At 51.5% G+C, this 14,427-nt stretch overlaps 2 protein-coding genes across 6 annotated transcripts in view; one reads left to right on the top strand and one right to left on the bottom strand.

The window, feature by feature from the left end:
* Positions 1-5,994, top strand: part of ZBTB4 (zinc finger and BTB domain containing 4) — a 23,437-nt gene extending 17,443 nt beyond the window's left edge. For all 4 annotated transcript variants that reach the window (XM_039476031.2, XM_010339788.3, XM_010339787.3 and 1 more), the window contains exon 4: positions 1,407-5,994. In XM_039476031.2, the coding sequence (XP_039331965.1) occupies positions 1,407-3,354 (1,948 nt within the window). In that variant the 3' untranslated portion in view covers positions 3,355-5,994. The remainder of the gene's footprint in view (positions 1-1,406) is intronic.
* The window catches only part of CHRNB1 (cholinergic receptor nicotinic beta 1 subunit), a 21,715-nt gene continuing 12,451 nt past the window's right edge, over positions 5,164-14,427 (bottom strand). For both annotated transcript variants that reach the window (XM_010339784.3, XM_010339785.3), the window contains 4 exons: positions 11,752-11,975; positions 10,016-10,188; positions 9,524-9,671; positions 5,164-8,882 (listed from right to left, as the gene is read on the bottom strand). In XM_010339784.3, coding sequence (XP_010338086.1) covers positions 8,742-8,882; positions 9,524-9,671; positions 10,016-10,188; positions 11,752-11,975 — 686 coding nt within the window. In that variant the 3' untranslated portion in view covers positions 5,164-8,741. The remainder of the gene's footprint in view (positions 8,883-9,523; positions 9,672-10,015; positions 10,189-11,751; positions 11,976-14,427) is intronic.

Here is a 14,427-nt window from a genome sequence, read left to right as displayed (position 1 = left end):
CCTTAGCCTCCCAAGTAGCTGAGATTACAGGCGCCTGCCACCATGCCCAGCTAATGTTTATATATATATATATATATATATATATATATATATATATATGTATTTTTTTTTTTTTTTGAGAAGGAGTTTCGCTCTTGTTACCCAGGCTGGAGTGCAATGGCGCGATCTTGGCTCACCGCAACCTCCGTCTCCTGGGTTCAGGCAATTCTCCTGCCTCAGCCTCCTGAGTAGCTGGGATTACAGGCACGTGCCACCATGCCCAGCTAACTTTTTGTATTTTTAGTAGAGACGGGGTTTCACCATGTTGACCAGGATGGTCTCAATCTCTTGACCTCGTGATCCACCCGCCTCGGCCTCCCAAAGTGCTGGGATTACAGGCTTGAGCCACCGCCCCCGGCCAATTTTTATATTTTTAATAGAGACAGGGTTTCACCATCTTGGCCAGGCTGGACTTGAACTCCTGACCTTGTGATCCACCTGCCTTGGCCTCCCAAAGAGCTGGGATTAAATGCGTGAACCACCATGCCCAGCCCTACAAACAATTTTAAAAGGAAAATACAACATCCTGATACTGGCCCCTGCTCACCCCCACTCGCCCGTCTGCCTTCCTCCAGCCCTAGTTCCTTCAGCTGAGGTTTATTAGCGCCTCTTTGTGCCATGCATGTCCTGGCTTGCTGCTATGGGGAAAGCCTAGAGGGAAAGAGAAAGTTGCCCTCATGAGAAAGGACTGCAGAGACACAGGCATGTCCAGCAGTAGTTAGACTATTCAGAGCAGGCTTGTTTCCACATTGCGTCCCTGTTCTTGTTTTTGGTTTTTTTTTTGTTTTTGTTTTTGTTTTTTGAGACGGAGTTTCGCTCTTGTTACCCAGGCTGGAGTGCAATGGTGCCATCTCGGCTCACCGCAACCTCCGCCTCCTGGGTTCAGACAATTCTCCTGCCTCAGCCTCCTGAGTAGCTGGGATTACAGGCACGCGCCACCCTGCCCAGCTAACTTTTTGAATTTTTAGTAGAGACAGGGTTTCACCATGTTGACCAGGATGGTCTCGATCTCTCGACCTCGTGATCCACCCGCCTCGGCCTCCCAAAGTGCTGGGATTACAGGCTTGAGCCACCGCGCCCGGCCAACGTCCCTGTTCTTAAGGCATTTCCCCATTCTGTCATTTGGGCTTCAGAAGAAGGCTGTGTGAGTTAGGCTGGGTCCCAGATGGAACAGCTGGCGGAGGCACCGAGCTCGGATGCGCGCTCCTCACTGAGGCTGTCCTGGTGAGGCAGGCAGCACCAGGAGGGTGGGCAGATGGCTGTGGGAGCCACAGGTTTGAGCGGAGGGCGTAGGAGGACCTGGGAGGCTTCAGGGCCCTTGACTCAAGTGGCTGTGTTCCTGCCCTGTTCCCTGCTGTCCTGACCAGGTACCAGTGCATCTTCTGCTGGGAGACCTTTGTTACTTATTATAACCTGAAGACGCACCAGCGAGCTTTCCATGGCATTAGCCCGGGCCTCCTCGCCAGTGAGAAGACGCCCAATGGAGGCTACAAACCCAAGCTTAATACTCTCAAGCTCTACCGCCTGCTCCCCATGCGGGCAGCCAAGCGGCCCTACAAGACCTACAGCCAGGGAGCCCCAGAGGCCCCTCTTTCTCCAAGCCTCAACACACCGGCCCCAGTGGCAATGCCAGCCAGCCCACCGCCCGGGCCCCCACCTGCCCCAGAGCCTGGCCCTCCACCCTCAGTCATCACTTTTGCTCACCCAGCCCCTTCTGTCATTGTCCACGGGGGCAGCAGCAGTGGTGGAGCAGGGAGTGGGACGACCAGCGCAGCAGGGTCCCAAGCCGCCTCTGTTATCACTTACACTGCGCCCCCGAGGCCACCCAAGAAACGGGAGTACCCACCTCCTCCCCCTGAGCCTGCAGCCACGCCCACCAGCCCAGCCACAGCGGTCAGCCCAGCCACCGCCGCAGGCCCAGCCACAGCCACCGCCACGGAGGAGGCCAAGGGCCGGAACCCACGGGCTGGAAGGACTCTGACTTACACAGCCAAGCCCGTGGGTGGGATGGGTGGAGGCGGGAGCCTCCCCGCGGGGGCTGGCCGGGGCCCCTCTCAGCTGCAGGCCCCACCTCCGCTGTGTCAGATCACTGTGCGAATTGGGGAGGAGGCTATCGTCAAGCGCCGCATCTCGGAGACCGACCTGCGTCCTGGGGAGCTGAGCGGCGAGGAGATGGAGGAGAGTGAGGAGGACGAAGAGGAGGAGGACGAAGAGGAGGAGGAGGAGGAGGAGGAATCCAAGGCCGGTGGGGAGGACCAGCTCTGGAGGCCCTACTATTCCTACAAACCCAAGCGCAAGGCTGGCGCTGCCGGAGGCGCCGGGGCCGGGGGCGGGGGGCTGCCCCGAAGCCGCAGGCCACCGCGCTGGCGGCAGAAGCTGGAACGGAGGAGCTGGGAGGACACCCCGGCGGCTGAGAGCCCAGCAGGGCGTGCCCGCACAGAGCGGAGGCACCGCTGCGGCGACTGTGCCCAGACCTTCGCCACCCTGAGAAAGCTACGAAAGCACCAAGAGGCCCACGGCGGTGGCTCCCACAGCTCCCGCACCGGCCGAAGGCCCTCCACCCGGTTCACCTGCCCCCACTGCGCCAAGGTGTGTAAGACTGCAGCTGCCCTGAGCCGCCACGGGCAGAGGCATGCTGCTGAGCGGCCCGGGGGTACCCCCACCCCTGTCATCGCCTATTCCAAGGGCAGCGCCGGCACCAGGCCCGGGAACGTCAAGGAGGAAGCCCCCCAAGAGATGCAAGTCTCCTCCTCCAGCGGCGAGGCAGGCAGTGGGAGCACTGCTGCTGAGGAAGCTTCCGAGACTGCCTCACTCCAGGACCCTGTCATCTCAGGGGGTGAGGAGCCCCCGGTGGTGGCAGGTGGGGGCAGCTACGCATACCCACCTGTGCAGGAATTTCCACTGGCTTTGATTGGGAGTGGCCGGGAACATGGCGGTGGCAGGGGAAAATCTGGGGGTGAAGGGCCAGTGGGGGCTGGTGACGGGGACCGGATGGAGGGGATAGGGGCTGCCAAAGTTACTTTCTACCCTGAGCCCTACCCGCTCGTCTACGGCCCCCAGCTCCTTGCCGCCTACCCTTACAACTTCAGTAACTTGGCCGCTCTCCCGGTTGCTCTCAACATGGTCCTGCCTGATGAGAAGGGTGGGGGGGCCCTTCCCTTCCTACCAGGGGTCTTTGGCTACGCAGTGAATCCTCAAGCAGCACCCCCTACTCCGCCAACACCACCTGCCCCAACTCTTCCTCCACCAATTCCCCCTAAGGGAGAAGGGGAAAGGGCAGGAGTTGAGAGAACCCAGAAGGGTGATGTGGGGTGAATCCTGGGGCTCAATCCCCCTTTCACCAGATGCCACCCTCCCTGAACCCCCCACCACTACCAGCTCCCTGGCCTCCCTGCCCCTTGGGAGCCCCTCCACACTCTTGTGCAGGGACTTGGGGGCCCCTGGAGCTCAGGGGTCAGGCTGCTTTGTGTGAGATTGTAGTTTTCCCACCTCCTGGGAAGGGATCTTTCGTGATTCCCCTCTCAGTCTTCCTCCAGGGAATGGCCTCCATGAGGGGCAGGGCCAGCTTCCCCCCTTCTCCAGCCCTTGGGGCAACTGAGCAATATACTTAACCTGAATCTCTACTCACAGCCCCCACCAGCTCTGAATGTCTAACCTGCTCCCCGATTCGTAAACCTAGGGGGAAACCATCTCTCTCACCTGATGACCCCCACTTGTTCTGAAGCTTTCTCTAAGCCCTTTCCAGATGCTTCCTAGCACATTCCATTCTTTGTGGCCCAGGGCCTGGACCAGACCATTGTGATACCTGACCCCACCCACCTGGGAGCATGGTTTTGGGTTCCATCCTTCCCAAGCGTGGGTCTCCATGTCCCTGTTTCCCTTGCATCAAGACGCCTTCCTCGGCTCTCACGCCTTTGGATCTTCCATGTTCCTCCCCATATTGCTGGACTTTGGAGATGGCCTCTCCCAACCCAGGTCCGGGAGGTTTAGGGGAGGGCTGCCCCTCTGGGCTGCCTGTTCCACGGCTGAGTACTTTCCCAGCCCAGGGCAGGGAAATATTGGCCCTATCTTGACACCCAAATCCAGTGAGCCCCAGATTCTTCCAAGGCAAAAGAGGTGAGCAGATCACACCTCTTTCTGCCTCTACATATGGCCTCTTCTGGGCTAAACCAGATTTGGGGGCCAGGAGAGAAGAACTCTTTATGGGATGGAGAAGGGAATCTACTTTATCCCTGCTTTTTTCCTGATGGTGTCTCCCAGACTAGACCAAATAGCCAGAAAAACGGTAGGGGTAGGATGGGTGGGTAAGCCCAGGATTTGCACATGACCTTGACCCTTACCTGTATTTCCGTCTTCCCAGTGTCACTCCCCTCACCAGTCACTCCAGATGGTTTGGGGGGAACCATTCTACTCTTCTGGTGGGCTTTGGGGTATCCCCACCAACTTTCCCTCCAAAATAGCACCTTACACCCCATCTTTGACTCAGTTCCCCACACCCAAAGATCCCAGCCTAGGGATGGGGTACAGGGACTTTAAATAGTCCCTAATCCCTAATTTGCACTAGTTAACCCTGGTCAGGGGTCCCTGTATTTCCTTCCAGTGGGGGAGATGAAGAAATGTTTGTTCCTAATGCTCTTTGAAAACTGGGCTTCCCTGCTCTGTGATTGGATAAACATTTCCCATCCCACCCACCTCCCCCCAGAAAATAGCTCACAAGGGGAGAGCCAGTTTGGGGGAGCAAATTTGACAAATGGGAATTAGAGGAGTGCAGTTTGAAAAGGAAAAGTTGCTGTCATCAAAATGGCGCCTTTTCCCCAGCTACTGTTTTTTGGGGCCAAAATGGCTGCCCTAGCAGCAATCACTGCCGAGGGCAAGATCATGGCTTTTGGAGGGAGGTGAGTTTAGGGAGGGCCAGGACCATCCTCCTGCCCCTCATACCCTCCCAGCATATACAAAAGGGGAGGTTTTAGACAGGCTCCCTCAATGTTAACCATAGAGGAGTCTCCTGCATTCCTCCTCTGTCTCTTTGCACTTTTATTGATCTTGGCCACAGCCTGAGTGATGAATTTCCTACTGAATGTACCAAGTTCCAATTTTTAAGGGGGGAAAAAGTTTCAAACAGGGAAAAATGCAAAAAAAAAAAAAGAAAAAAAAAAAAATCACTAAAAATTCCCACAAATCTTGTTTCTGGCACTTTAGAAAAACTGCAAAAAATAAATAAATAAATAAATAAATAATACATAAAGAATACATATATATATCTACACACAAATTATCTATCTATCTATCTATACAGCGGAACCACAAGAGAGACTGAGGAAGGCCTGGAGGCAGGGGCAGAGGTGATGGCAGTGCCCCTATATCCTTAACCCGTACTCCTCTGAGGCAGACAGGCATGGGCAATGGAAGGGTTAAGGATTGAGGATGGACCCGAGAATTGGAACTTCAGAATAGGTCAAAACTCCGAAACCATGGACTCTTTTTTTTTTTTTTTTTTTTTTTTTTGTTGTTGTTGGGAGAATTGAGATTGGAGACATTTATTTTTTGTTAAATATGAGTAAGGAAAATAGCTTCCAGAATGTGGTGGTTCTGGGCAACAAATGAGATTGTGGCGACGTGGAGATTAAAATATATGTATTTGAACTGGGGAATTTGAATATTGTGAGTTTCAGATGTTGGAAATTTGGGATTTTGCAGTTTTGTCTTTTGAAAATGATCACGTCTTGTCAGTTTGTGCCCTCTTTCCCCATGTTCCCTGGGAAGAAGGGTGGCGGCGGAGTGGGAAGGCCACTGGTTCTGTGCCACAGCACGCAGGATTTAGAATTCTACAGACTCTAGCTCTATGTGTAGTGAGGACCCAAATTTAGAGAAACTGACCAATATTTATCTCCGCATTTGTGTGTGTGTCCAACTCTGTAGGCCAATAAACCAACCAGACAAATGAACTGTGCTCCACATTGGGATGCCAGGTGCAATTATTTCGTGGCTGGCGGGTCTGGGGGAAAGGAACATGCTAACTTTGTCCCACAGGGATCCCTGCAAGTTATGGCCACTGCTCCCTCTTTGGACAGCAACTTCCAGCAGTTGAGTAGTTGAGTTAGGGCTTGTCGACTCTAAGCTCAAGCTGACTTTGGCCCAACCTCCAGCCAGAAATGTTAACACTCCAGTTCATGCAACCTGCAGGGCCAAAGGTCTCTGTGTACAAAATGGCCCTGCCTTAAACCAGGTGTAACCTTTCTTCCAAATTGAAAGGAAACTGAGGTACAAAATGTGTGATGGCCATAAAAGATAAACATTTTTTTTTCCCCACCTGTAGCCTCCCAATTGGCTTCAACTCCTTGCCTCCCCCTCTGCTCCCCTGTATCTTTTCTAGTGTTATGGAGGGATGGGCAGGTGTACAGGGGCTTTGAGGAATTCTGGTATGAATAACTTGACCAGAGTGGGCAGCTACTAAGCTCTAGCCAAGCTGTTGCCAACAGGGGAATCGGGCCTGGTGTTACTATAGGTTTTCTTTTGTTTTGAGACAGAGTCTTGCTCTGTAGCCAGACTGGAGTGCAGTGGTGCGATCTTGGTTCACTGCAACCTCTGCCTCAGTCTCCTGAGGAACTGGGATTACAGGCATGCACCACCATGCCCAACTAAACTTTGTATTGTTAGTAGAGATGGGGTTTCACCATGTTTTCCAGGCTGGTCTCAAACTCCTCACTTCATAGTCCACCTGCCTTGGCCTCCCAAAGTGCTGGGATTACAGGCGTGAGCCAACGCACCCAGCCTACTATAGTTTTTAAAATTATTTTTGGGGCTGGGTGTGATGGCTCACACCTGCAATGCTAGCATTTTGGGAGGCTGAGATGGGTGAATCGCTTGAGCTCAGAAGTTCAAGACCAGCCTGGGCAACATAGTGAGTCCCTATCTCTATAGTTTTTGGTTTTTTGATAAAATTCTTTTTCTTTCTTTCTTTTTTTTTTTTTGAGATGGAGTCTCACTGTCACCCAGGCTGGAGTATAATGATGTGATCTCAGCTCACTGCAACCTCTACCTCCCAGGTTCAAGCAATTCTCCTGTCTCAGCCTCCTGAGTACCTGGGATTACAGGCGTGTGCCACTACACCCAGCGAACTTTTTGTATTTTTAGTAGAGACAGGGTTTCACCATGTTGGCCAGGCTGGTCTCGAACTCCTGACCTCGTGATTTGCATGCCTTGGCCTCCCAAAGTGCTGTGATTACAGGCGTGAGCCACTGTACCTGGCCATAAAACTATTTACAAGAGCAGCTGGGAAGCCAAATTTCTTGTGAAATATCCACATTTTAAAAGTAGTGAACTAGTTCAAATTTAAAACTATACAGGCAAAACAAAACACCATTGCAACCTCTGATACATACCACATAATGCTTTTTTCCCATCTTCTTATGTGATCCCCAGACAATCCTATAGGGCATACGCTGTCATCAGTTTCATCTTACAGATGTGGAAACAAGTACAGAGCAGTTTAGTGGCTTGTGTGAGCACCAAGGCTGGAACTTGAATTACGGTCTTTAAAATACTTGTTTTTGGCCGGGCGCAGTGGCTCGCACCTGTAATCCCAGCAATTTGGGAGTCCAAGGTGGGTGGATCACAAGGTCAAGAGTTCGAGAGTAGCCTGGCCAACATGGCAAAACCCTGTCTTTACTAAAAATACAAAAATTAGCCAGGTGTGGTGGTGCATGCCTGTAATCCCAACTACTTGGGAGCCTGAGGCAGGAGACTCGCTTGAACCCAGGAGGTAGAGGTTGCAGTGAGCAGACATCATGCCATTGGACTCCAGCCAGGGTGACAAGAGCCAAGATTCCATCAAAAAAAAAAAAAAAAAAAAAATCTTGTTAGCTTGTTTTCTGTTCTCATTACCAATGCATGCTTGTAGAAATAACTTTTTTATCCTAAAGATAGTACACATTACAAAACATAATAAACTACAGAAGCATAAAAAGAAAACAACCACAAGACCCAACATGCAAGCAATACGCACTACTTTATTTCAATTTTTTTTTTTTTTTTAAATTAAGATGGGGTTTCACCATATTGGTCAGGCTGGTCTCGAACTCCCGACCTCAGGTGATCCACCCGCCTTGGCCTCCAAAGTGCTTGGATTACCACGCCCGGCCTTTATTTCTATTTTTTTAGAGACAGGATCTCACTATGTTACCCAGGCTGGTCTCAAACTGGGGCTCAAGTGATCCTCCCACCTCAGTCTCCTGAGTCACTGGGATTACAGGCCTGAGCAACCATGGCCAGCTTATAAACATTATTAATTACTATATTTACTTCCCAAAGTTTCTTTCCTCTATTCAACAAATGTTAAGCACTTAACTATAGGTCAGGACCTGTGCACAGTCCTGGGGATGTTACAGTGGACAAGACACACTTCTTGTCCTCATAAGGCTTACAATCTAGTTCCTGTTCTTTGTTCTATTTCACTGGCAACCTACATATGAATACCCAAAAGAGCTTCTTTAAGAACCCAAAGACTAAATCAGATTATAATGCATGTCAGGTGGCTCCAAGACACCTGCCTACCCAGCCCTCAGTCCCACTGCCGTCCCCAGAAATGAAATCAGAGGCCAGGGCTCCTTGTGAAGGAGTTAAGAGGCAGAGGATAGGGCTTGACAGCACCGCCAAACTCTTACTTTAGGTGGCAGAGGGCCTGGGTCTCGACCCTGCAGTCTTCAAGGAAAGGGGTCTGGAGGGGGCAAGTGGTATGTGGCGTCCAAGAAGATGACTAGGGTCCCAACGCTGGTGAAGATGATGAAAGTCCACAGGAAGAGGCGGTCCACTACCATGGCCACAAACTGCCAATCCTCCTTCAGCTGCGGGTAGGCAAAGGAAACTTCCTGAGCTCTGGGCCCTGACTCCCAGGGAAGCCTCCCCACCCCACTTCCCTGCCGTGTACCCCCCGGGGTCCTCCTACCACCGGTTTGAGGCAAGAGCCGGCAGCGCAACAGGAAAGCCAAAGTGCAGCCAATGGATGGGCATAAAGAATCAGCAGGTAAGCAGGGGGTGGGACCAAATGAGGGAGATGTCCAATCAGAAACGAAAGCGAGGCCAGGTGCGGTGGCTCACCCCTGTAATCCCAGCACGTTGGGAGGCCTAAGAGAGCGGATCGCCTGAGGTCAAGAGTTCAAGACCAGCCTGGCCAAAATGCTGAAACCCCGTCTCTACTAAAAATACAAAAATTAGCTAGGCGTGGTGGCTCGCGCGCCTGTCGTCCTAGCTACTCGGGAGACTGAGGCAAGAGAATCGCTTAAACCTGGGAGGCAGAGGTTGTAGTGAGCCAAGCTCGCGCCACTGCACTCCAGCCTGGGCGACAGAGCGAGACTCGGTCTCAAAAGACAAAAAAACAAAACAAACAAACAAACAAAAAACGGGGAAAGCGAGTTCCTGGGGCGTAATTTGGGGGTGGGGCCAAGGTCACCTAGCCCTGGCCTTGTTCCACCCCCGTTGGACATACCGCATCGTGGTCCTCCTGTTCCTGCAGCTGTCGAGCGATGTAACTGATTGAGGAGACGACCTCCCGTAGCTCCGGAGGCAGGGCCACAGCCCTGTTTGGACCATCGATAAATCGCCGCAGATCAGGGGCAGACAGTTCAGGCTGGAACCTGGAAGAGGAGTGACTGTTTGGCCACGCCCAGACGCAAAGACAGCCAGTGCCAGCGATCCAGGCCCCGCTCCAACTGCCTCCAACAAGTTGCCAGTTCGTAAAACCCGAACGTGCCCTTCATGCTCTCCCCGCCGGCAGTGATCTCTCCAGCCTTGTGCAACTTCTTCCACCGCCTACGTTTTAGTTCCCACCTCCCTTCAATGCGAGCAGCAAGGGGTACTACAACTCCCATGATGCTCAACCACAGCATCTTCCGGGAGCATGGGCCGTTTCTTCCGCACAGTCTTCCGGGAATTGTAGTTCTCCCTCTCCCTTTTACGTGGGTCATGGGTGTAGTCCTACCTGTTGGGTTTGGGGAAGAGAAAATCAGTTGGCGGCTTCCGGATGAAATATTCATCTGTTCCCCGACCCCAGCCACTTCCTGGAGAAGAAGACTGAAGCGGCTCCGGCATCTGCTCTCTCTCAGGTTTGGGCCTTTTTAGACCCAGGTACACTGGAAGTTTGTGGATGAAGATCTGCAGAGTACAAGAGGAGTATTGGTGGATGCTTTCATGCTTTCAAACCAGAAGGGAAACAGCCAGCCACCCCACTCCACATGCCCATTCCCGTTCGTGTGTGCGTTCACATTCTTCCACAAACAAGGAACTACGCAAGGAAATGCTGCCACACAGATTTAAGAGCTCTTTAGCGGGTTGGGATGGTTGCAGTGGCTCGCGCCTGTAATCCCAGCACTTCGGGAGGCCGAGGTGGGTGGATCACCTGAGATCGGCAGTTTGAGACCAGCCTGAGCAACATGGAGAAACCCTGTCTCTACTAAAAATAAAAAATCAGCCGGGCGTGGTGGCACAAGCCTGTAATCCCAGCTACTAGGGATGCTGAGGCAGGAGAATCGGTTGAACCCGGGAGGTGGAGGTTGCAGTGAGCTGAGATCATGCCATTGCACTCCAGCCTAGGCAACAAGAGCAGAACTCAGTCTAAAAACAAACAAACAAACAAACAAAAGGCCGGGCGCAGTGGCTCACGCCTGTAATCCTAACACTTTGGGAGGCCGAGGTGGGTGGATCACCTGAGGTCAGAAGTTCAAGACCAGCCTGGCCATCATGGTGAAACCCCATCTTTAAAAAAAAAAAATAAACAAACAAACAAATAAATAAACCAGGCACGGTGGCTCACACCTGTAATCTCAACATTTTGGGAAGCCAAAATGGGCGGATCTCAAAGTCAGGAATTTGAGACCAGCCTGGCCCAACATGGTGAAACCTTGCCTCTACTAAAAATATAAAAATTAGCTAGGGGCGGTGGCACACGCCTGTAATCCCAGCTACTCAGGAGGCTGAGGCAGAAGAATCACTTAAACCCAGAAGGCGAAGGATGGAGTGAGCCGAGATGGCGCCACTGCACCCCAGCCTGGGTAACGGAGTGAGACTCCATCTCAAAAAAACAAAAACAAAAAAAAACCGGGCATGGTGGCTCACGCCTGTAATTTCAGCAGTTTGGGAGGCTCAGGCAGGCAGATCACCTGAGGTCAGGAGTTCAAGACCAGCCTGACTAACGTGGTGAAACTGTTTCTACTAAAAATACAAAAAATTAGCCAGGCATGGTGACACACACCTGTAGACCCAGCTATTCAGGAGGCTGAGGCAGGAGAATCGCTTGAACCTGGGAGGCAGAGGTTCAGTGAGCCGAGATTGCGTCATTGCACTCCAGCCCGGGCAAGAGTGAAACTCCGTCTCAAAAAAAACCCAAAAATCATACAAACGCTGCTCAGGAAAAAACAACAACAGGTTCTTTAGTGGGTTGGGATGTATCCCATCTGGAAAGAGGGGGCTTCCCCCTCTTTGGAAAGCTTTCAATCTGATAGTAGCTGTAAGAATATTATATTTCCCTGGGACCTGAGATGAGCAGTATTGATTAAGAGAGTATGGGATCTATGAAATGATAATGATGGGGGGCCAGCTTAATTGTGCATCATTTCAACATCTAGCAGGTTTGGGCACGTCAACACTCTACGCCATAGCAATGCTCTCCCTATGCTCTGTAAAAGGAAGATTGGGGTTGGAGAAGGAGATCTTTCTTACCTGACGGACCCAAAGGGGCATTTGGTGGGTGTGGGGAGAGCGGTGATGCAGATTGAGAACCACGACACTAAGGATGACTGAGAAGGTGACGAGGACCATGGTAAACATGAGGTACTTGATAATAATGGGCACCGCGAGGGAGGTCTCAGGTACTTTGTCAGCCAGCAGCAACAGGAACACAGTAAGCGTCAGCAGGGCAAAGATTGACAGCCCCATCTTCTCTCCTTGAAGGGCAGAGGGGAAGACAGAAGGATTAGGACTGGCCCTAAAGAAAGCTCTATGGCATAATCAGTGATCAAGTTTCCAGCCCATTCAAAGACAGGCTTCTGCAGCCAGGCACAGTGGCTCATCCCCATAGCCCCAGCACTTTGGGAGGTCAAGGTGGCAGGATTGCTCGAACCCAGGAGTTTGAGACCAGCCTGAGCAACACAGGAAGACCTCATCTCTTAAAAAAAAATAATAATAATAATAATTGAGTCAGGGTCTTGCTCTGTCACCCAGGCTGGAGTGCAGTGGCATGATAATGGCTCATCGAAACCTCCACCTCCAGGGCTCAAGTGATCCTCCCACCTCAGCCTCCTGAGTAGCTGGGACTGCAACTACACATCACCACACCTGGCTAATTTTTGTACTTTTTGTAGAGATGGGGTTTTACCATGTTGCCCAGGGTGATCTTGAACTCCTCAGTTCAAGTGATCCACCTGCCTGGCCTCCCAAAGTGTTGGGATTACAAGTGTAAGCCACTGTGCCCAGCCTCTCCAAAAAAAATTTTTTTTTTTTTGAGACAGAGTTTCACTCTTGTTACCCAGGCTGGAGTGCAATGGCGCGATCTCGGCTCACCGCAACCTCTGCCTCCTGGGTTCAGGCAATTCTCCTGCCTCAGCCTCCTGAGTAGCTGGGATTACAGGCACGCGCCACCATGCCCAGCTAATTTTTGTATTTTTAGTAGAGACGGGGTTTCACCATGTTGACCAGGTCGGTCTCGATCTCTCGACCTTGTGATCCACCCACCTCGGCCTCCCAAAGTGCTGGGATTACAGGCTTGAGCCACCGCGCCCGACCTCAAAAATTTTTTTTAAATTATCTAGGCACAGTGGCACATGCTTGTGGTCCCAACTATTTGGGAGGCTAAGTTGGGAGGACCACTTGAGCCTGGAAGATGGAGGCTACAGTGAGTTGTGATTGCACTTCTGTATTCCAGTCTGAGCAATATAGCAAAATTCTCTCTGGGGAGGGGGAAAAAAGACAGGCTTTTAAAAGGGCCATCTGCACGCAAATCATTCCTGCATTTGTGTGTCTCCCCTGAATGCCAGATACATATCCATCTGCCTACTCAACCTCTCTTGGATACTTGGGTGTCCAATAAATGTTTCAAGTTTAACATGTCCAAAACTGAGCCGGGTGCAGTGGCTCACACTTGTAATCCCGGCACTTTGGGAGGCTGAGGCAGGTGGATCGTGTGAGGTCAGGAGTTTGAGATCAGCCTGGCCAACATAGAGAAACCCCATCGTTACTAAAAATACAAAAAACTAGCTGGGCGTGGTGAGGAGCACCTATAATCCCTAGGTACTACTAGGGAGGCTGAGGCAGGAGAATCACTTGAACCCAGGAGGTGGAGGTTGCAGTGAGCTGAGATTGCACGATTGCACTCCAGCCTGGGCAACAAAAGTGAAACTCTGTCTCAAAAAAAAAACCAAAAAACCAAAAAATCAGGAAAAAAAAAAAAAAAAGTCTAAAACTAAATTCTCTTTTTTTTTTTTTTTTTTTGAGACGGAGTTTCGCCCTTGTTACCCAGGCTGGAGTGCAATGGCGCGATCTCGGCTCACTGCAACCTCCGCCTCCTGGGCTCAGGCAATTCTCCTGCCTCAGCCTCCTGAGTAGCTGGGATTACAGGCACGTGCCACCATGCCCAGTTAATTTTTTGCACTTTTAGTAGAGACGGGGTTTCACCATGTTGACCAGGATGGTCTCGATCTCTACCTCGTGATCCACCCGCCTCGGCCTCCCAAAGTGCTGGGATTACAGGCTTGAGCCACCGTGCCCGGCTAAAACTAAATTCTCTTACTACCACTAAAGCTACTTCTCCCACAGTCTTCCCTATCTCTTTTTTTTTTTTTTTTTTTTTTTTTTAGACAGTCTCACTCTATCACCAGGCTGCAGTGCAGTGGCGTGATCGAGGCTCACTACAACCTCTGCCTCCTGGGTTCAAGCGATTCTCCTGTCTCAGCCTACCGAGTAGCTGGAATTACAGGCACCTGCCGCTATACCCAGCTAATTTTTTGTATTTATTAGAGACAGGATTTCACCATGTTGGCCAGGCTGCTCTCAAACTCCTGATCTTTTTTTTTTTTTAATGACCAAAATGCATTTATTTAATATACATCACAAGGGCTCAACCGAGGCTTAATTTAAAAGACAAAACAAAGGCCGGGCTCCGTGGCTCAAGCCTGTAATCCCAGCACTTTGGGAGGCTGAGGCGGGTGGGTCACGAGGTAAAGAGATCGAGACCATCCTGGTCAACATAATGAAACCCCGTCTCTACTAAAAATACGAAAAATTAGCTGGGCATGGTGGCGCGTGCCTGTAATCCCAGCTACTCAGGAGGCTGAGGCAGGAGAATCGCCGGAACCCAGGAGGCAGAGGTTGCGGTGAGCCAAGATCGTGCCATTGCACTCC

The sequence above is a fragment of the Saimiri boliviensis genome, chromosome 17 (genome assembly GCF_048565385.1).
Source record: "Saimiri boliviensis isolate mSaiBol1 chromosome 17, mSaiBol1.pri, whole genome shotgun sequence".
Lineage (NCBI taxonomy): Eukaryota > Metazoa > Chordata > Mammalia > Primates > Cebidae > Saimiri > Saimiri boliviensis.
This window is presented reverse-complemented; position numbering and strand designations above follow the sequence as displayed.